At 44.7% G+C, this 22,214-nt stretch overlaps 1 protein-coding gene across 1 annotated transcript in view; it reads right to left on the reverse strand.

Moving 5' to 3' along the window:
• Positions 1-22,214, reverse strand: part of LOC137321658 (pecanex-like protein 1) — a 245,233-nt gene that overhangs the window by 77,630 nt on the left and 145,389 nt on the right. Inside the window, exons 17-21 of the mRNA XM_067984156.1 lie at positions 21,406-21,511; positions 20,017-20,109; positions 15,843-15,993; positions 8,366-8,507; positions 6,732-6,909 (exon numbers count right to left, since the gene is read on the reverse strand). Of these exons, the coding sequence (XP_067840257.1) occupies positions 6,732-6,909; positions 8,366-8,507; positions 15,843-15,993; positions 20,017-20,109; positions 21,406-21,511 (670 nt within the window). The remainder of the gene's footprint in view (positions 1-6,731; positions 6,910-8,365; positions 8,508-15,842; positions 15,994-20,016; positions 20,110-21,405; positions 21,512-22,214) is intronic.

Raw genomic sequence — 22,214 nt, forward strand, 5'->3', positions numbered from 1 at the left:
CAGAGGGAGGATGAGGAAAATATTTTTACGCAGCGAGTTGTTATGATCTGGAATGTGCTGCCTGAAAGGGTGGAGGAAGCAGATTCAATAATAACTTTCAAAAGGGAATTGGATAAATACTTGAAGGGGAAAAATTTGCAGCACTATGAGGAAAGAGCAGGGGAGTGGGACTAATTGAGTTGTCTTACAAAGAGCTGGCACAGGCATGATGGGCCGAATGGCCTCCTTCTGTGCTGTATCATTCTATGATTTTATAATAATCAGCATATTCTTCTAGTCCTTTCTCCCCCATGTACTTTTCTAGCTTCCCATTAAATGCATCTATGTTATTCACCTCAACCACACCTTGTGGTAGCGAGTTCCACATTCCAACCACTCTCTGGGTAAAGAAGTTTCTCCTGAATTCCCCATTGGAATTATTAGTGACTATCTTATAAAAATAAATCACTCTCCAATATGAGATAGGTTTTATATATTTCTAAGCTTTGAAACATAATAGATTTCGTGGATCAGCAGCTCTTACATTGATATTCATTTCTAATTTTTGCTGATAGCTCCCCTTTCATCTTTTTAAAAAAAATCTGTAAATATCACCCTTTTTTCAGTCAACTCCCACACCCATCACCAGTCACACAGGATCATTAGTGTACGTATGTTTCACTATCATTTGCTTGTCACGGTAACCAGATGTCAGTGTTCACAGCTCCCTCCAGACAGGCGAAGGAATTTAAAAATAAAAACTCCATGATAAGTCAGCAAGGCGTGAGGCGGGAGGCTGTGGAGTTAATGCGGAATATTTCATCTCGATTCCCCTCCCCCGCCCCCCCCCTAACAAAAGCTCATAATCCCAATTTCACGTTTATTGAGGATTTATTAGTAAGGAAGGGGGAAAAGAATCGACTGTGTACCCCCCCCCCACAACTGGAGAGTCAGGAGCGGGAGCTCACACAATGACTTCTGTCACAGCACTGATCTGGAGAACTATCATCTGCGAATTAACCTTTAATTAAGAGTTTTAAGAAGCCAGCGCCACACGGTTGCTATAGCAACTGAAAGCGTTATCCCCCCCCAAGTACATCTCAGTAATTTAATAACTGCTAATTAGTTTCAGTAACACCAGGAATATGAGTCACTCCTGCTGCCAAAGAAATGTTTGTGAAAATACCTTCACACGATCGTTAAAACTAAAGCTTTTTAACAGTTGAAGTATACATGAACAATTATTACACAAATTCAAACTTAATACCTCAACATCCTCTTCAAGTCTGACTTTTATTTTTGAAGTGGGTGCAGATGATTTAATAGTTGCCTTTATGTGGTCAGGTCAGCCTTCATATCTTTGTACTCGTGTATGACTGCAGATAGTAATTAAGCTAAAAATAAAATCCTTCAGAGACTTAGAGCTGGTGTGTATAGATCACTGTAATACCTATCATGGTGAAGCTGCATTTTTGTTTTATGGGACTGTGCTAACCGTCCCAAACTGTCCCTCAGATATCATCAATGGGGTTATAAGGACAGTAGGGGCACTGTAACTACACATCATCTATACATAAGAACAGGAGGAGGCCATTCAGCCTCTCCACCATTCAATTAGATCATGGCTGATCTCTACCTCAACTCCATTTACCTGCCTTACATTGAATTACATAGGACACTCAGCACAGAAACAGGCCATTCGGCCCAACTGGTCTATGCCGGTGTTTATGCTCCTCTAGCCAAACAGTTTCAGTACAGCTACAATACTGGCATCTACCCGACAATGTGGAAAATTGCCCAATATGTCCACAAAAAGCAGGACAAATCCAATCCGGCCAATTACCGTCCCATCAGTCTACTCTCAAACATCAGTAAAGTGATGGAAGGTGTCGTCGACAGTGCTGTCAAGCGGCATTTACTCACCAATAACCTGCTCACCGATGCTCAGTTTGGGATCCGCCAGGACCACACGGCTCCAGACTTCATTACAGCCTTGGTCCAAACATGGACAAAAGAGCTGAATTCCAGAGGTGAGGTGAGAGTGACTGCCCTTGACATAAAGGCAGCATTTGAACGAGTGTGGCACCAAGGAGTCCTAGTAAAATTGAAGTCAATGGGAATCAGGGGGAAAATTCTCCAGTGGCTGGAGTCATACCTAGCACAAAGGAAGATGGTAGTGGTTGTTGGAGGCCAATCATCTCAGCCCTAGGACATTGCTGCAGGAGTTCCTCAGGGCAGTGTCCTAGGCCCAACCATCTTCAGCTGCTTCATCAATGACCTTCCCTCCATCATAAGGTCAGAAATGGGGATGTTCGCTGATGATTGCACAGTGTTCAGTTCCATTCACAACCCCTCAGATAATGAAGCAGTGCGAGCCCGCATGCAGCAAGACCTGGACAACATCCAGGCTTGGGCTCATAAGTGGCAAGTAACATTCGCGCCAGACAAGTGCCAGGCAATGACCATCTCCAACAAGAGAGAGTCTAACCACCTCCCCTTGACATTCAACGGCATTACCACTGCTGAATCCCCCACCATCAACATCCTGGGGTTCACCATTGACCAGAAACTTAACTGGACCAACCACATAAATACTGTGGCTACAAGAGTAGGTCAGAGGCTGGGTATTCTGCGGCAAGTGACTCACCTCCTGACTCCCCAAAGCCTTTCCACCATCTACAAGGCACAAGTCAGGAGTGTGATGGAATACTCTCCACTTGCCTGGATGAGTGCAGCTCCAACAATACTCAAGAAGCTCGACACCATCCAGGACAAAGCAGCCCGCTTGATTGGCACCCCATCCACCACCCTAAACATTCACTCCCTTCACTACCGGCGCACAGTGGCTGCAGTGTGTACCATCCACAGGATGCACTGCAGCAACTCGCCAAGGCTTCTTTGACAGCGCTTCCAAAACCTGCGACCTCTACCACCTAGAAGGACAAGGGCAGCAGGCACATGGGAACAACACCACCTGCACGTTCCCCTCCAAGTCACACACTATCCTGACTTGGAAATATATCGCCGTTCCTTCATCGTCGCTGGGTCAAAATCCTGGAACTCCCTACTGAACAGCACAGTGGGAGAACCTTCACCACACGGACTGCAGCCGTTCAAGAAGGCAGCTCATCACCACCTTCTCAAGGGCAATTAGGGATGGGCAATAAATGCTGGCCTGGCCAGCGACGCCCACATCCCATGAACGAATAAAAAAAATGAACTTCCTCCCTCCCTACTTCATCTAACCCTATCAACATACCCTTCTATTCCTTTCTCCCTCATGTGCTTATCCATCTTCCCCTTAAATCCATCTATGCTATTCACCTCAACTACTCTTTGTGGTGCTGAGTTCCACATTCTAACTACTTTCTGGGTAAAGAAGTTTCTCCTGAGTTCCCTATTAGATTTATTAGTGACTATCTTAGATTTATGGCCCCTAGTTCTGGTCTCCCCCGCAAGTGGAAACATCTTCTCTATGTCTACCCTATCAAACCCTTTCATAATCTTAAAGATCTCTATCAGGTCACCCCTAAGCCTTCTCTTTTCTAGAGAAAAGAGCCCCAGCCTGTTCAGCTTTTCCTGATAGTTATAACCTCACTGAACAAAGCTTAATGTGGCCGTGAAATCTGGATGGGGGGCTCGATGGGGGGCTGGGGAGAGATTGGAGTCTTTGGGAGTTGGATGGGGAGGCAATCACGGGGGAGTGGGGGAAGTCGGACATTGGGGGGAGTCTCAGACATGGGGGGTGTCCAATCGCACCAGATGAGCTAGTTGGGCCTGGGGGAAACACTCCTGCTCCTCTGGGCCCACAAGCAGTGCAATAAAGGCCCTCATGATCCAGCCCTTCCCACCTCCTTTTCACTGGCGAGATTCACGAGCCCCGGGAAACCCATGCTGGAGGCATTAAATTTGAAGTTCAGTAAAATTCAATTTAAAAAGATGTAATTAACGTCTCACAAGGACGTTAGTTGCTGCGATAAATACCTTCCCGCCTGCACTAATTCGGGACCTGACTGCGGTAAGTTACATGCACGCATCCAAACTCACCTCCGTTAAACCTGGAACTGGGCGTGTTGGAGCTCGAAAACCAATACTTTAACTACCCATCCGCTCTTGGGGGTTAAAATTGGGTGCAAAGGTATGATCCCTCTTACATGCTCTTGTTTCGTTCAGTCTGGACCTGGGCAAGGGCTAGGGTTCAACTTAAGTCAAGCATCACTTTGATTTCCTTCACCCTGAGTTAGTGGGGGAGATCTCCACCGTTAATTGGCCAATGCTGAAGTCTGCTTAACACAGCCAGTGAGTGGCCCTGCTGTATAACTCAGGAGTATAGGGAGAGGAATCACAGGTGTGCGGAAATATGGGGGTAAAGACTTGCATCCTCTCTGCCTGGGTGTTACGCCTCACCTGGGCGGAGGACAGAGAGGTCATCTGAAGGATGGGATGTTGGTTGAAGAGCCCGCTTGATTTGAGCCTACGGGAGGAACATTTGGGAGGCTCCTCTGGCCTGCTGTTTCCCCCCAGCCAGATTTCCTGCTCTCGGCTCCGCCCTAGGCCATGTTTAGCACCCAGGCAAGGAAGATAGGGAAACCTAGCCTACCGATTATTGGTCAAACTCTATTAAAACAAAGGCTTGCATCTATATACCGCCTTTCACCACCTCAGGACGTCCCAAAGCAGTTTACAGCCAATGAAGTACATTTGAAGTGTCGTCACTGTTGTAATGTAGGAAAACGTGGCAGCCAGTTTGCGCACAGCAAGATCCCACAAACAGCATTGTGATAATACCAGATAATCTGTTTTAGTGATGTTGGTTGAGGGATGAAAATTGACTAGGACACCGGGGAGAACTCCCCTGCTCTTCTTCGAAATAATGCCGTGGGATCTTTTACATCCACCTGAGGGGACAGATGGGGCCTCGGTTTAACGTCTCATCCGAAAGACGGCACCTCCAACAGTACAGCACTCCCTCAGTCGTGCACCGGGAGTGTCAGCCTGAATTATGTGCTCAAGTCCCTGGAGTGGGACTTGAACCCACGACCTTCTGGCATAGAGGGGAGAGTGCTACCACTGAGCCATAGCTGAATTAAAACTCGATTTTAAGTCAGTGGTGGTGCCAACGACTGAGGGAAGGTTGAATGAAAGATGTTGCCTCCAGCTCCAGCTTCTGGAATTCTGCGGCACCTTAGGGGACGTTTCTGCGGCCTGGTAATACTGATTCAAACTTGGAGACCCCTCAATAAAATACTGCCTATAACTGACACTAAACACAAGGCTTTAAACTGCTTGAAAGGTTTTTATGATGCTCGTCATTTGAGTCATCATATGTGTTTACTGTTTACAACAGCCACTTAATACCTAGCATGTCCCACCTGACTTTCACAAGGCCAGGTGAGGCAGATGGGTGTTGAGAGGCAGACGGCCAACAGCCATTATACAATACCTGAAAAGTGCCAGTTTGACCCCTACTTGCTGTAGATTTGCACCTTGTAAATACCTCTGCATTTTACCCCCAACAAACTGGACCTCCTAAAAAGCTCCTGCAAAACCAGCTGATTAAGGAGCTGGGATCGATGGCGCTAAATAATCACCATGAATTTCAGCCTTTGCACAGCTCCCTCCCAGGAGAACTGCACAAAGTGTGAAATGCAATGGAAATGAACAAACTCACAATAATTGATATTGGCACATGCTACAGAGGGAATGGTCTATTTACAAAAATACCCTTCACATAAAATATACCCTCATATCTGTCACATAAAATATACTCTCATATGCCATAAGGACTAATCACTATCATATCCATTTTCTATCACATCTATTTTCAAATATAATCCCACCTCACAGACTATTTTCCTATATATCCTACCTCACAGACTATTTACCAATATATCCCACCTCAAGAACTATTTTCCAATATATCCCACCTCAAGAACTATTTTCCTATATATCCCACCTCACAGACTATTTTCTAATATATCCCACCTCAAGAACTATTTTCCAATATATCCCACCTCACAGACTATTTACCAATATATCCCACCTCAAGAACTATTTTCCAATATATCCCACCTCAAGAACTATTTTCCAATATATCCCACCTCAAGAACTATTTTCCTATATATCCCACCACATCGACTATTTACCAATATATCCCTCCTCACAGACTATTTTCCAATATATCCGACCTCAAGAACTATTTTCCAATATATCCCACCTCACAGACTATTTTCCAATATATCCCACCTCAAGAACTATTTTCCAATATATCCCACCACACGGACTATTTTCCAATATAACTCACCTCATGGACTATTTTCCAAAATATCCCACCGCACAGACTATTTTCCTTTATATCGGAGCCTCATGGACTATTTTCCAATATATCCCACCGCACGGACTATTTTCCAATATATCCCACCTCACGGACTATTTTCCTATATATCGCACCCCACGGACTATTTTCAAATATAACCAACCTCATGGACTATTTTCCAATAGATCCCATCACATGGACTATTTTCCAATATATCTCACCTCACGGACTATTTTCCTATATATCCCACCTCGCAGACTATTTTCCAATATATCCCACCTTGCAGACTATTTTCCAATATATCCCAGCTCACGGACTATTTTCCAATATATCCCACCGGACAGGCTATTTTCCAATATACCCCACCACACAGACTATTTTCCAATAAATGTGTGTGTGAAGACTACGATAATACATTATTTCTTAAACGACTTGCCTTGCTGAATAAGATGGACATCAGGAACAAATCCAGCAAAAAGGTCTCGGAGTTGCTGCTGTAGTCAAACTGGAAGAAGAGGACTGTAAAACTCAAAGTTACGTATTGGTACGTCGGGTTACAGAAGGAGGAGCGCAGTAGTTTCATACTGGCCACGGTCATTATTAAAACATCACCACTGCAACACAGAAAGGATAACGATGATTAATAAATCCATACAATACTGGTCAGTCTGCCATTGGCTGTCCATGAGTCGAGAGCTGGTGTAGTCTTCAGGTGAAGATGGCAGGAGATAATTGGACCAGGATAATTCAGTCTCCATGGTAAAGACATGTAGTTTGTCTTAATTTTTCCATTACATATCCCCATGTCCACATTTATAATAGAACCTGCCTATGTAAACTTGCCACACTGTGGTGGTGCTGCAGCACAGGCTTTTGCTGCGGAGGGGGAGTTCAGAGTGTGAATACGTTTACAGCCAGTTTCCATTATAAATACGGATATGGGAATTTATTAATGGAAAAAGTTTACAGGAGGTGCATTTAGATGTAGCATTTTTAATATATATTAAAAATATATTAAAAGATTTGTGACCGTGCACACTTCCCGTTGACACCGTTTTGTCACATCTGTGTGACACTTGATAACACCTGAGTAATTGTCCCTCTCAATGGTTACAGTCTGCTTATCCTTACTTTCCAGTCCTCCCAATACTAGGCAGTGCTGTGACACCAATAGCCCATTTCTGTGCGTTTCCCTCTCTCCCCGCCTCTGGCCTGGTTAGTGTGCCCAATATCTAGCATTTCACAGTTTAAGGTGGGAGTGGTGTCACAGAGGAGAACAGTGTGGTCAACAAGATCAAAGGTGGTAGTGATGGTTTGAGGAGCGGACAGCAAATCGTGACCACAGTCACATGGGATGACACTGGAGATGTGCGTTGTCATCCTCCCTATATTAGAAGCCATTCCCAGGCTGCAAGGGAGAGTAAGTCCCTGAATCTAAGACTCTACAATGGAGGTGCTCGAGAATGAGCTGTGATAATTTGCCAATGGTGTTTTCTTTTTTTCTGCTGGGAGTGAACTAACAAGGGGAGCTCACCATCTGGGTAATTCTAGACCCAAACCTCTACCCCAACAGTCTGGTACAGCAGGTTGACACTGTACTGCATTTTACATAGAAATTACAACATAGAAACAAGCCGTTTGACCTAACCAGTCCGTGTTGGTGTTTATCCTCCACAATAGTCCTAATCTATGTGTCTGCTCTGTGCCCAGATCCCTTTATTCCCCTTTCTTTCAACCACCTATCTAACCCATTCTTAAATGTTGACATGGTCTCTGCTTCAATCACTAACTCCAGTAGTTCATTCCACAGCCTCACAACCCTCTGTGTAATAAAGGTTTCTCCTGCTCTAGCGCTACTTTCCCAGAGAGTAGTGGACCGTTCCAGTTACATGCATCAAACCGCACCTAGAAGGGATTGGATAAATAATTCGAAATGGTTCACAAAACGCCATGGATGAAATTGATTAACCATTACCAGCAACAAAGATACGTTTGAGAACCGGTAAAGACAGTTAAATAAATTTTCTAAAAAAAGTACTTGGTGCGTTTTATAAATGTGCTGCAGCTTACTGTATGCCGAGCTTCTTGTGACTACTGACAGAAAAAGCATCATTGGTGAGTGCGTAGAGTACCACAGCTGGGTAAATGAAGTACTTCTCCAAACACAGGAGCCAAACGTACAACCGCTCAAACCACATTAATTGGGCTGCATCTGAAACACAAAACAAAGAAACTAACCAATTATATAGATTCATAGGATCAATCGTACAGCACAGAAGGAGACCATTCAGCCCATCGTGCCTGTGCTGGCTCTTTGAAAGAGCTATCCAACTGGTCCCACTCCCCTGCCCTCTGCTCCATAGCCTTGGAAATCTTTCTCCTTCAAGTATTTACCCAATTCAATTTTTAAAGTTATTATTGAATCTTCTTCCACCATAACAAGAGGGAGCAGATTCACTGTGATTGGTTACGGAATCAAGGCGGGTAGATGGAGTTAAGATACAGATCAGCCATGATCTAATTGAATGGCGGAACAGGCTTGAGCGGCTCCTCCTTGTATATAAGGGGCTCAGATGATGCCATTAATGGGGAGGTGAAGCTTATAAATGTCATCTGGAACCCAAGACTGAGATTCCTTCCTTTCTCTGTTAAACACAGCACACCCTGCAGTCTCTCAGTGCCTATGTATCTTTCTGTTTCGGGTTGGGAACCCTGCACTTGGAAGGAGAGGAGGCAAGAAATCAGCGACCAATGCAGATTTTTCTAACTCTATACTTTGATTTTGGTTTTTATAAGGTGGGTGGTAGTTGGCAACTTGGATAAGAACTCTCCCCTCTTACCCGCACACTCTTGGGTTCAGATCTCAACCAGACCAAAGGGTTAGATAGCAGTTTATCCTTTCAACCACCTCTAAAGGTCCTGCATGGATTGTCTTCATCCAGTTCCTAACAGGTTGAAAGCTTCTGCAGAAATCTTTTAAGTCGGAGGTGCCGTCTTTCAGATGAGACATTAAACCGAGGTCCCGTTTGCCCTCTCAGGTGGAAGTAACAGATCCCTCATAGGGAGTTCTCCCCAGTGTCCTGGCTAATATTTATCCCTGAACCAACATCACTAAAAAACAGATTATCTGGTCATTATCACATTGCTGTTTTTGGGACCTTGCTGTGCGCAAATTGGCTGCCACGTTTCCTACATTATAACAGTGACTACCCTTCAAAAGTACTTCATTGGCTGCAAAGCACTTTGGGACATCCTGAGGTCATGAAAGGCGCTATATAAATGCAAGTTCCTTCTCTCTTTCATCCTTGACCTGAGTTCAGTGAGCGATAGCGGCACAGGCTGGGCATTGACCCTGGGTCTGTACAGCTCAGCTGATTAATCGCTTAATGTACTGAACCATCGGGACACAAGAGGATTTCATTCCTAATTAATATTGGTGCTTAAAGGATTTTTAATATGTTTTTGTTGTAATTGCAAATCCAAATAAACAATTTAATTTACGGTCGACTTCACAACCCTTTTTAGCATATTTTTTCAGATCTAAAGAACTCAGTTTAATTACAATCATGTTCTTTGCTCCAGGTGATGTAGTACTTCAATTTAAGCCTCATTTCACATTCAGCGCAGTTACTAGGCATGAAGGTTTTAATTCTCTACTATTGTCTTGATGCTCAAGCAAATTAAGTTCCACTCTAAGTGATCCCAATGTAACCATATATGGTTATAATCTCAGCAATACAGAGGCTCTTGAGAAATTATTTTTACACATCATTTTCAATGATCATTAGCACTTGCAATAAGCAGAAATGTGCATTAAACACACACTCATTAAAATAGCTAGAAAATATTCATATTTAAAATAAAGCCACACGGTTTATAACCAGATTTTTCATCATACCACAAGTAAATTTGCACAGTGGTGCAATGTATTGCAAAAGATATTCTCGTAACAGTATCTTTTAGCAACAACAACAACTTGCATTTATATAGCGTCTTTAACATAGTAAAACATCCCAAGGTGCTTCACAAGAGCATGATCAAAATTTGACACCGAGCCACATAAGGAGATATTTGGACAAGTGTCCAAATGCTTGGTCAAAGAGGTAGGTTTTAAGGAACGTCTTAAAGGAGGGGAGAGAAGTAGAGAGGCAGAGAGGTTTAGGGAGGGAATTCCAGAGCTTAGAGCCGAGGCAGCTGAAAGCACGGCCACCAATGATGGAACGATGAAAATCGGGGATTCGCAAGAGGCCAGAATTGGAGGAGCGCAGAGATCTCGGAGAGTAGTAGGGCTGGAGGAGGTTACAGAGATAGGAAGGGGCGAGGCCATGGAGGGATTTGTAAAAAAGGATGAGAATTTAAAAATGTTATATTTTTAAAACCAATAATCCCTCAATGTGTATAAATGATTGACAAAACCAAGACTGGTTATAACTGATATCATGTGAGCCGATTAATAACTTGCATGGCACCAAAATCACAGTTGAGGGATCAAATTAATTTGGAGCTTCCTAGGCAGAACAATGAGCCTTATCAAATAACAAATTGAAAGAAAAAGAATTCACCCATTTATGAATTATTAATAGTACTCCAGTGCTGATGTTATTTAATGCTAATGGCTGTACTCTGGTCAACCAAATCTGAAAGGGGAGGTCACAAACTCACTGCCTCAGCAACGCAAGCTCACGTCTCTTTAACTGTACCTTTGATTTCTGCAATCTCTCTCAGTTTCTCTCACGGTAGATCAACAAAAAACAAGAGAAAGGAACGGAGAAGTAAAATATCATCTCCATGGCAGTATGGGAAGGTTTAATCAGGGCTTTCACCTCCCTGATAGATATTGGGACAGTCCCATGTACACACCTAGGAACATAGGAATATAGGAACAGGAGTAGCCCATTAAGCCCCTCCTGCCTGCTCCGCCATTTGATAAGATCATGGCTGATCTGTGATCTAACTCCATATACCTGCCTTTGGCCCATATCCCTTAATACCTTTGGTTGCCAAAAAGCTATCTATCTCACATTTAAATTTAGCAATTGAGCTAGTATCAATTGCTGTTTGTGGAAGAGAGTTCAAACTTCCACCACCCTTTGTGTGTAAAAATGTTTTCTAATCTCCCCCCTGAAAGGTCTGGCTCTAATTTTTAGACTGTGCCCCCTACTCCTAGAATCCCCAACCAGCGGAAATAGTTTCTCTCTACCCACCCTATCTGTTCCCCTTAATATCTTATAAACTTCGATCAGATCACCCCTTAACCTTCGAAACTTTAGAGAATACAACCCCAATTTGTGTAATCTCTCCTCGTAACTTAACCCTATCATTCTAGTAAACCTACGCTGCACTCCCTCCAAGGCCAATATGTCCTTCCGAAGGTGCGGTGCCCAGAACTGCTCACAGTACTCCAGGTGCGGTCTAACCAGGGTTTTGTATAGCTGCAGCATAACTTCTGCCCCCTTGTACTCTAGTCCTCTAGATATAAAGGCCAGCATTCCATTAGCCTTATTGATTATTTTCTGCACCTGTTCATGACACTTCAATGATCTATGTACCTGAACCCCTAAGTCCCTTTGGACATCCACTGTTTTTAACTTTTTACCATTTAGAAAGTACCCTGTTCTATCCTTTTTTGATCCAAAGTGGATGACCTCACATTTGTCTACATTGAATTCCATTTGCCACAGTTTTGCCCATTCACCTAATCTATCAATATCCCTTTGTAATTTTATGTTCTCATCTACACTGCTTACAATGTCACCAATCTTTGTGTCATCGGCAAACTTAGATATGAGACTTTCTATGCCTTCATCTAAGTCGTTAATAAATATTGTGAATAATTAAGGCCCCAAGACAGATCCCTGCGGGACTCCACTAGTCACATCCTGTCTCTCACACTCACCTCACTGATAGATACTGGGACAGTGCCACATATACACCTGTCTCTGCACCTCTCGGCTCCACATTCAGGTAAGTATTTTTTAAACAGCTTGTTAGTTGTGACCTGCAGTGGTCCCTTTAAGGACTGGTTAGGCCTCATGTAGACCTGGTTTTCACTAAACGCAGCCGGCATCAAACAGGCATTAGTCCCTTATTTAAAACTGTAAAGGGGCTAACACCTGTTTCAGGCACGGGCCCTGGACGCCTCTCTTGATGCCTATACCAGTATGGTGGGCGGCGCTCTCTGGGCTGTGAATGTGAGCGTCAGACAGGTATAGAACGGGCACAGCACCATCAAACGTCTAGACCATCCTTCCCGCAAACCCACCTGCCTCCTGAACGGCTCCATGTCAAAGATAAAATCAAACTTAGAAATTGACCAAAGAGCCACAAGAAGTCACAGGTGGAGATGTTGTTTGTACATGAAGGCTTGGAGTGTGCTGCCCAGAGAGCACTGTGGCTGAAGCCATGAGTCTGATCCTGTTCATCACTTGATAATTTGCTCTGTCAAACTATAACAAAAAGAGGCCCTTGTTATAGTTCACTGTTATAACTTTGCTATAGGTGCTAGCCGTGGCTCAGTGGGTAGCACTCTCGCCTCTAAGTCAGAAGGTCGTGGGTTCAAGTCCCACTCCACGAGACTTGAGCACAAAATCCATGCAGTACTGAGGGAGTGCTGCACTGTCGGAGATGCCGTCTCTTGGATGAGACGTTAACTTGATCTCGACCCCGTCTGCCCCCTCAGGTGGATGTAAAAGATCCCATGGCACTATTCGAAGTTGAGCAGGTGAGTTCTCCCCAGTGTCCTGGGCTAATATTTATCTCTCAACCAACATCCCTTAAACAGATTATCTGGCCATTGCTGTTTGTGGGATCTTGCTGTGTGAAAAATGGCTGCTGCATTTCCTACATTATAACAGACACTTCAAAATTACTTCATTGGCTGTAAAGCACTTTGGGACTTCTTGAGATCGTGAAAGGCATTAAATAAATGCAAGAGAAATTATGTTAAACTGGTACTGAACCTTGGTTAGACTGCACTTGGAGTACTGTGAACAATTCTGGTCTCCATATTATAAAAAGGATATAGAGGCACTGGAGAAGGTGCAGAAAGTATTTACTAGGATGATAGCAGAACTGAGAGGATATAATTATCAGGAAAGGCTGAACAGACTGGGGTTCTTCCTCTCTAGAAAAGAGAAGGCTGAGGATTGACCTGATAGAGGCCTGTAAGACTATGAAGGGGTTTGACAGGGTAGACATAGAGAAGATGTTTCCACTTGTGGGGGAGTCCAAAACAAGGGGCCATAAATATAAAATAGTCACTAATAAATCCAATAGGAAATTTAGGATAAACAACTTTACCCAGAGAGTGGTGAGAATGTGGAACGTGCCATCACAAGGAGTGGTTGAGGCGAATAGCATAGATGCATTTAAGGGGAAGCTAGAAAAGTATACAAGGGAGAAAGGAGTAGAAGGAAATGTTGATAGGTTGAGGTAAAGAGGGGTAAGAGGAGGCTCATGTGCAGCATAAACACCAGCATAGATCTGTTGGGCCAAATGGCCTGCTTCTGTGCTGCAGACTCTATGTAATTCTATGCAAGTTCTTTATTTCTTTGTTTCACTATTAAAGCATCAATGATAGAGGATATGCGCACTCTAAAATTGGAGCTCTCGTTGGCAATACAATAACGCTGCAAAGTCACACACAGTACTTGCTGAAATAGTGTTGCAAACCCTCTCCAGGAATTTGAGATTAATCTCCTGGATTATGCTGCGAGCAAACCAGAGAGAAAAAAATCATAATGGCATTAAAATAAATGTTTGTTTTCTTAGAACACTTCCGATTATTAGTTATAAAACTACGGGGGATGGGGGGGGGGGGAAAGAGAGGCTGTTTGACTGGGAGGGGCTGTAGGAAGTGGGAGGTCATGTGATAAAACCATCAGGAATACGTCCAACCAGAGTTGGCGACTCAGCGGTAAAGTGTGAAACTTTTACTCACAAGCGAGAGTGGTGCCCGTGACTAATAACGGAACTGGTCACCTGAGGTGAACCCTGTCAGGAAGATGGTGTCCTGTTGTAATACGGGCCTCTCTGTGCTGGGGGTTTGACATTAAATGTTATTAGGAGCTGAATGAATTTATTACTTGGTGCCTTGTGCTGCTGGCCACACTTTGCACAAATATTAGAGGAAAACCGAATGACCTCTGGTCCCGTTATTTTCCAGGAGTGGCTGAAAAAAGTGCAAGAAACTTTCTGTTGTCTTTTTAAGTTTCTCTCGATCACAAAGAATGCAGAATTTAAGAAACGGAGCAGGAAAAATAAAATGTTATCTCTCCGTTTGTTCCTTTCTTTTCCCTTGAGGTGGGCAGTGCCTGTCACCACTCCCCGACCGCTCTCCGATCACTCCCCGACCACTCTCCGACCCCACTCCCTGACCAGTCCAACCACTCCCCGACCAGCTCAATGATAGTTACCATTCCCTGACCAGCTCAATGATAGTTACCACTCCCTGACCAGTACAGTGATAGTTACCACTCGCTGACCAGTACAGCGATAGTTAGCACTCCCTGCTACTGGTGATGTTAAGCTACTTTGATCTGCTGAAGGACCTTTGGTGCATCAGACGATTATATCTCACTCCCAGTCACAAAGATCGTCACCTCCAGTCGAAGGATTGGCCGAGGTTTGGCAATTCAGTGTGTGGGGAAACTCAATGCGGCACCTCACCAAAAACTAATCAGGTTAAAATCTTAGAATCTTACAGCACAAGAGGCCATTCAGCCCATCGTCCCCGTGCCGGCTCTTTGAAAGAGCTATCCAATTAGTCCCACTCCTCCTGCTCTTTCCTCTGTAAATTTTTCCCTTTCAAGTATTTATCCAATTCCCTTTTGAAAGTTATTATTGAATCTGCTTTCACCACCCTTTCAGGCAGTGCATTCCAGATCACAATGACTCGCTGCTTAAAAAATATTTCCTCATCTCCCCTCTGCCTCTTAAATCTGTGTCCTCTGGTTACCGACCCTTCTGCCACTGGTAACAGTTTCTCCTTATTGACCCTATCAAAACCGTTCAAATCTCCCCTTAACCTTCTCTGCTCTAAAGAGAACAATCCCAGCCTCTCCACATAACTGAAGTCCCTCATCCCTGGTACCAGTCTAGTAAATCTCCTCTTCACCCTCTCCAAGGCCTTGACATCCTTCCTAAAGTGTGGTGCCCAGAGTTAGATACAATACTCCAGCTGGAGTCTAACCAGTGACTTATAAAGGTTTAGTATAAGTCCCAAATCTAAAGAAAATAAATACAGGATGGAGAGACGGCATGAAAGAATTTAAACTCCATTAACACTTCCAAAATCGATCCAACTACGCAGATCAAAGGTTGGGGCAGTTTCAATAGAGACGGCATTTTTTGATCACCCATTTAATCTTTCACAGGCACTAATAACCTGACAACAAGATGGGTCGGAATATAAAACATATCTAGCAGTGAGGAATGAATAAGTAACGTTGATCCCCATTTAATTTCTCTCCGGTTTGACAGATATAAAATGAGATTTGTTTATATTGTGCTGCACATCAAAATGAATAGCAGCTCTTCTGTTACTAACCTCTGACTTCAAACTGTCGATATTCCTTAGTTTTAAGCAGAGGATGTGCAAAGCAGAACCATGGAACTTGTGTGCGGAATCGAGGGAGCAAGTAGTGTGTCAGGAATCCGACTGTCCCCGCCAAAGCATACAGCGCAACACCAAGGAAGGGCTGGAACCAAGAAAGATCATTAATTAGAATCAAGAGGCGGCTGTTAAAATAATCCAAAAGCAATTCAGAATCTACAGCAAAACTTTAATAGGCTGTCAGCTTTAGCAATCACAGGCTCTGGCGTGGGTACGGTAGCATAGTGGTTATGTTACTGGACTGGTAATCCAGAAGCCTAGACTAATAATCCAGAGTCATAAGTTCAAATCCTGCCATGGCAGCTGCAGAAGATTAAATTCAATTAATTAAATAAAAATCTGGAATTAAAAAATACTAGTATCAGTAATAGTGGCCATGAAACTACCGGATTGTCGTAAAAACCCATCTGGTTCACTAATGTCCTTTAGGGACGGAAACCTGCCGTCCTTACCCGGTCTGGCCTATATGTGATTTCAGACCCACAGCAATGTGGTTGCTTCTTAATTGCCCTCTAAGAATGGCCTAGCAAGCCACGCAGTTGTAAAATCTCGCCCAGTTGACCCTGCAAAGTCCTCCTCACGAACATCTGGGGACTTGTGCCAAAATTGGGAGAGCTGTCCCACAGACTAATCAAGCAACAGCCTGGCACAGCCATACTCTCTGAATCATACCTTTCAGCCAATGTCCCAGACTCTTCCATTACCATCCATAGGTATGTCCTGTCCCATCGGCAGGACAGACCCACTAGAGGTGGCGGTACAGTGATATACAGTCAGGAGGGAGTGGCCCTGGGAGTCCACAACATTGATTCCGGATCTCATGGCATCAAGGAAACCTCCTGCTGATTACCACCTACAGTCCTCCTCCATGTTGAGCACCACTTGGAGGAAGCACTGAGGGTAGCAAGTGCACAGAATGTACTCTGGGTGGGGGACTTAATGTCCATCACCAAGAGTGGCTCAATAGCACCACTACTGACTGAGCTGGCCGAGTCCTGAAGGACATAGCTGCCAGACTGGGCCTGCGGCAGGTGGTGAGGCAAAAACTTACTTGACCTCGTCCTCACCAATCTACCTGTCGCAGATGCATCTGTCCATGACAGTATTAGTAGGAGTGACCACCGCACAGTCCTCATCGAGACAAAGTCCCGTCTTCGCACTGAGGGCACTATCACCATGCTAAATGGGATAGATTCAGAATAGATCTAGCGGCTCAAAACTGGGCATCCATGAGGCGCTGTGGGCCATCAGCAGCAGCAGAATTGTATACCAGCACAATCTGTAACCTCATGGCCTGGCATATTCCTCACTCTACCATTACCAACAAGCCAGGGGATCAACCCTGGTTCAATGAGGAGTGTAGAAGAGCATGCCAGGAGCAGCACCAGGTGTACCTAAAAATGAGGTGCCAACCTGGTGAAGCTACAACACACATGCATGACAAACAGCGGAAGCAACACGCTATAGATAGAGCTAAGTGATTCCACAAGCAACGGATCAGACCAAAGCTCTGCAGTCCTGCCACATCCAGTCGTGAATGGTGGTCGACAATTAAACAACTAACAGGAGGAGGAGGCTCTGTAAACATCCCCATCCTCAATGATGGCAGAGTCCAGCACGTGAGTGCAAAAGACAAGGCTGAAGTGTTTGCAACCATCTTCAGCCAGAAGTGCTGAGTGGGTGATCCATCTTGGCCTCCTCCTGATTTCCCCACCATCACAGAAGCCAGTCTTCACCCAATTCGATTCACTCCACGTGATATCAAGAAAAGGCTGAGTGCACTGGATACAACAAAGGCTATGGGCCCCAACAACATCCCGGCTGTAGTGCTGAAGACTTGTGCTCCAGAACTAGCCGCGCCTCTAGCCAAACTGTTCTAGTATAGCCTCAACACTGGCATCTACCCGACAATGTGGAAAATTGCCCAGGTATGTCCACAAAAAGCAGGACAAATCCAATCCGGCTAATTACCGCCCCATCAGTCTACTCTCAATCAGTCAGCAAAGTGATGGAAGGTGTCGTCGACAGTGCTATCAAGCAGCACTTACTCACCAATAACCTACTCACCGATGCTCAGTTTGGGTTCCGCCAGGACCACTCGGCTCCAGACCTCATTACAGCCTTGGTCCAAACATGGACAAAAGAGCTGAATTCCAGAGGTGAGGTGAGAGTGACTGCCCTTGACATCAAGGCAGCATTTGACCGAGTGTGGCACCAAGGAGCCCTAGTAAAATTGAAGTCAACGGGAATCAGGGGGAAAACTCTCCAGTGGCTGGAGTCATACCTAGCACAAAGGAAGATGGTAGTGGTTGTTGAAGGCCAATCATCTCAGCCCCAGGACATTGCTGCAGGAGTTCCTCAGGGCAGTGTCCTTGGCCCAACCATCTTCAGCTGCTTCATCAATGACCTTCCCTCCATCATAAGGTCAGAAATGGGGATGTTCGCTGATGATTGCACAGTGTTCAGTTCCATTTACAACCCCTCAGATAATGAAGCAGTCCGTGCCCGCATGCAGCAAGACCTGGACAACATCCAGGCTTGGGCTCATAAGTGGCAAGTAACATTCGCTCCAGACAAGTGCCAGGCAATGACCATCTCCAACAAGAGAGAATCTGACCACCTCCCCTTGACATTCAACGGCATTACCATCGCTGAATCCCCCACCATCAACATCCTGGGGGTCACCATTGACCAGAAACTTAACTGGACCAGCCATATAAAAACTGTGGCTACAAGAGCAGGTCAGAGGCTGGGTATTCTGCGGCAAGTGACTCACCTCCTGACTCCCCAAAGCCTTTCCACCATCTACAAGGCACAAGTCAGGAGTGTGATGGAATACTTTCCACTTGCCTGGATGAGTGCAGCTCCAACAACTCTCAAGAAGCTCGACACCATCCAGGACAAAGCAGCTTGCTTGATTGGCACCCCATCCACCACCCTAAACATTCACTCCCTTCACCACCGGCGCACTGTGGCTGCAGTGTGTACCATCCACAGGATGCACTGCAGCAACTCGCCAAGGCTTCTACGACAGCACCTCCCAAACCCGCAGGGCAGCAGGCACATGGGAACAACACCACCTGCACGTTCCCCTCCAAGTCACACACCATCCCGACTTGGAAATATATCACTGTTCCTTCATCATCGCTGGGTCAAAATCCTGGAACTCCCTTCCTAACAGCACTGTGGGAGAACCTTCACCACACGGACTGCAGCGGTTCAAGAAAGCGGCTCACCACCACCTTCTCGAGGGCAATTAGGGATGGGCAATAAATGCTGGCCTCACCAGCGACGCCCACATCCCATGAAGGAATTAAAAAAAAGGCTCTGGCATTTTTAAATTTTATTCCCTCGATTAGTTGGACTGGTTCCTGTTGAAATGATACTGGGTGATGATTATGGAAGAGAGCAGGAAACCTGGAAGATAATGATTCACCCCTCTGCTCGCTGACCAACACTGGCTCCCGGTCCGGCACCACCTCGATTTTACAATTCTCAACCTCGTGTTCAAATCCCTCCATGGCCTCGCCCCTCCCTATCTCTGTAACCTCCTCCAGCCCTACAAGATCTCTGCCCTATTCCAATTCTGGCCTCTTGCGCATCCCCGATTTTAATCGCCCCTCCTTAGGTGGCCGTGCCTTCAGCTGCCTGGGCCCTTGGCTCTGGAATTCCCTCACTAAACCTCTCTACATCGCTCTCCTCCTTTAAGATGCTCCTTAAAGCCTACATCTTTGACAAAGCTTTTGGTCACCGGTCCAGATATCTCCTTATGTGGTTCGGTATCAAATTTTTGTTTGATAATTGCTCCTGTGAAGCACCTTGGGACTTTTCTACATTAAAGACGCTACAGAAATGCAAGTTGTTGTTGTTTTTGTTGTCTGTACATTTTTGCAGGTTCTTCAATTTAGCAAGCGGCTTTTCACCTCCTGTGCTGTGAGCACAAATGACTCAAAAATGTACCGATTGTGTAAAAGCTCTTGCTCATGTGCCAAGTTCAACAAAATTCAACCGATCTTTGTATTTTCTTGAAACATTAAACTGTAACACATCTTGCCAAAATAAAGCTAAGTGCCAATATGGAAGAAGGATAGTCAGTATGAATAAATACCTTCAGTGAAAGGAAGACAGTGGTTGCACTGATTGCGAAGGTTAGAAGGGTAATTACTGCACACATAACAAGATCAGACTTCAAAACCTCTCTCTGAAAAGACACAAATACATATTGGCATTATCCTGATAGGGAAACAAAACAATTTCAAACGTTATTTTTTTAAAACCTATTGAATGATGCAGTAAGCCTAATGTGCTTCCAATGTCTACCAAACTGGAGAGGTCAAAAACCATCCTTCACGTTAACCCTTTAGAATCTTACAGCACAGAAGGAGGCCATTCGGCCAATCATGTCTGTGCCCGCTCTTTGAAAGAGTTATCCAATTAGTCCTCCTCCCCTGCTCTTTCCCTATAGTCCTGCAAATTTTTCCTTTTTGAGTATATATCCAATTCCTAAGTCGATAACCAGAGGACACAAATTTAAGATAATTGGCAAAAGAACCAGAGGGGAGGTGAGGAGAATTTATTTTTCACAGTGAGTTGTTATGATCTGGAATGCACTGCCTGAAAGGGTGGTGGAAACAGATTCAATAGTAACTTTCAAAAGGGAATTGGATAAATACTTAAAAAGGACAAATTTGCAGGGTTATGGGGAAAGAGCAGGAGGGAGTGGGACTAATTGGATAGCTCTTTCAAAGAGTCGGCACAGGCACGATGGGCCGAATGGCCTCCTTCTGTGCTGTAAGATTCTATGATTCTATGTGACATTGCAAGCTTTCTGAGTGGAGGGTTTTCTAGATGCCAATACTGTCCCTGCCAACCAGTTGCGGGGGCCTATCAAGATCCTCGCCTTGTGTAAGAAGTTGCTGTGTCAGGTCTGAGTCTGTTCTACCATTCAATCAAATCACGGCAGATCTGTATCTTCCACCCGCCTTGGTTCTGTAACCCTTAATACCCTTTCCTAACAAAAATCTATCAATCTCAGTTTTGAAATTTTCAATTGATCCTTAGCATCCAAAGCTTTTTGGGAGAGAGAATTCCAGATTCCCACTCCCCTTTGTGTGAAGAAGTGCTTCCTGACATCACCCCTGAACGGCCTAGCTCTAATTTTAAGGTTGTGCCCTCTTGTTCTGGACTCTCCCACCAGAGGAAATAGTTTCTCCCTATCTACTCTTTCACATGCTTTAATCATCTTAAACACCTCAATCAGATCACCACTTAATCTTCTAAACTCCAGGGAATACAACCTGTCCTCATAACTTAATCCTTTTTGCCTCGGTATCATTGTTTCAGATTCTGGAATAAAACTGCAGTCTTTTGTTCCGAGAACTAGTTAGAAGATCCATATCTACATTTAGTTTAAAATATTTTATTTCGATGCTCCAAAACATTGAATTGTTCTCAAAATATAACACAATGATGAGTGACTGTGAGAAGGAACAGGTACCACAGAATTCCTTAGTTTTTCGGGAAGTAGATCTTTGTTTTTTGACAGGGGATGTTCAGGATTCCGGACTTCTAATTCGTTGAACAGTTTAGACCGAATGAGAGACCTGCAGTGAAAATGAAACACGCAATCACATAACAGCATGGCTGTGCATCCATTTTGTCCCCTTAGTTACAGGTTTTTATACAACCCTGTTCCCACCTTTGCTCCATATCCCTCGTTACCCTTACCTAACAAAATATTGTCAATCTCAGTATTAAAAGCTCCAACTGACCCCCAGCATCCACAATCTGTTTGGGGGAGAGAGTTCCAGATTTCCACTTCCCTTTGTGTGAAGAAGTGCTTCCTGACATCACCCCTGAATGGCCGAGCTCTAATTTTAAGGTTATGCCCCCTTGTTCTGGACTCCCCTACCAGAGGAAATAGTTTCTCTCTATCTACCCTAGCAAATCCTTTAATCATCTTAAACACCTCGGTTTGAGTTCCCCTCCCTGCTCCTACTTTCTAGTCTCGGGTTTCCCGTCCCTGGCCTTGGATTCCCCACCTACTCTCCCCACCCTCGGGCTGCCTCTCTCCACCCTCGGGCTGCCGCTCTCTCCCTCCAGGGCAGCTTCCCGCTTCCTTAACACACCTGCTCCCAGTTCCTCTGACATTTCCAGGTTACAGTCTACCGACCAGTGCCTGTGAGTTCAGGGATTTGAATTTTCCTGAGTTTATTACAAACACCCTTTACCCAACATTCCAGGCACAAGGAACAAGATGGAACTCAAAAGTGGAGCTTAGAAGGTGGGCGTAATGAGAAGGAATGA

The sequence above is a fragment of the Heptranchias perlo genome, chromosome 5 (genome assembly GCF_035084215.1).
Source record: "Heptranchias perlo isolate sHepPer1 chromosome 5, sHepPer1.hap1, whole genome shotgun sequence".
Lineage (NCBI taxonomy): Eukaryota > Metazoa > Chordata > Chondrichthyes > Hexanchiformes > Hexanchidae > Heptranchias > Heptranchias perlo.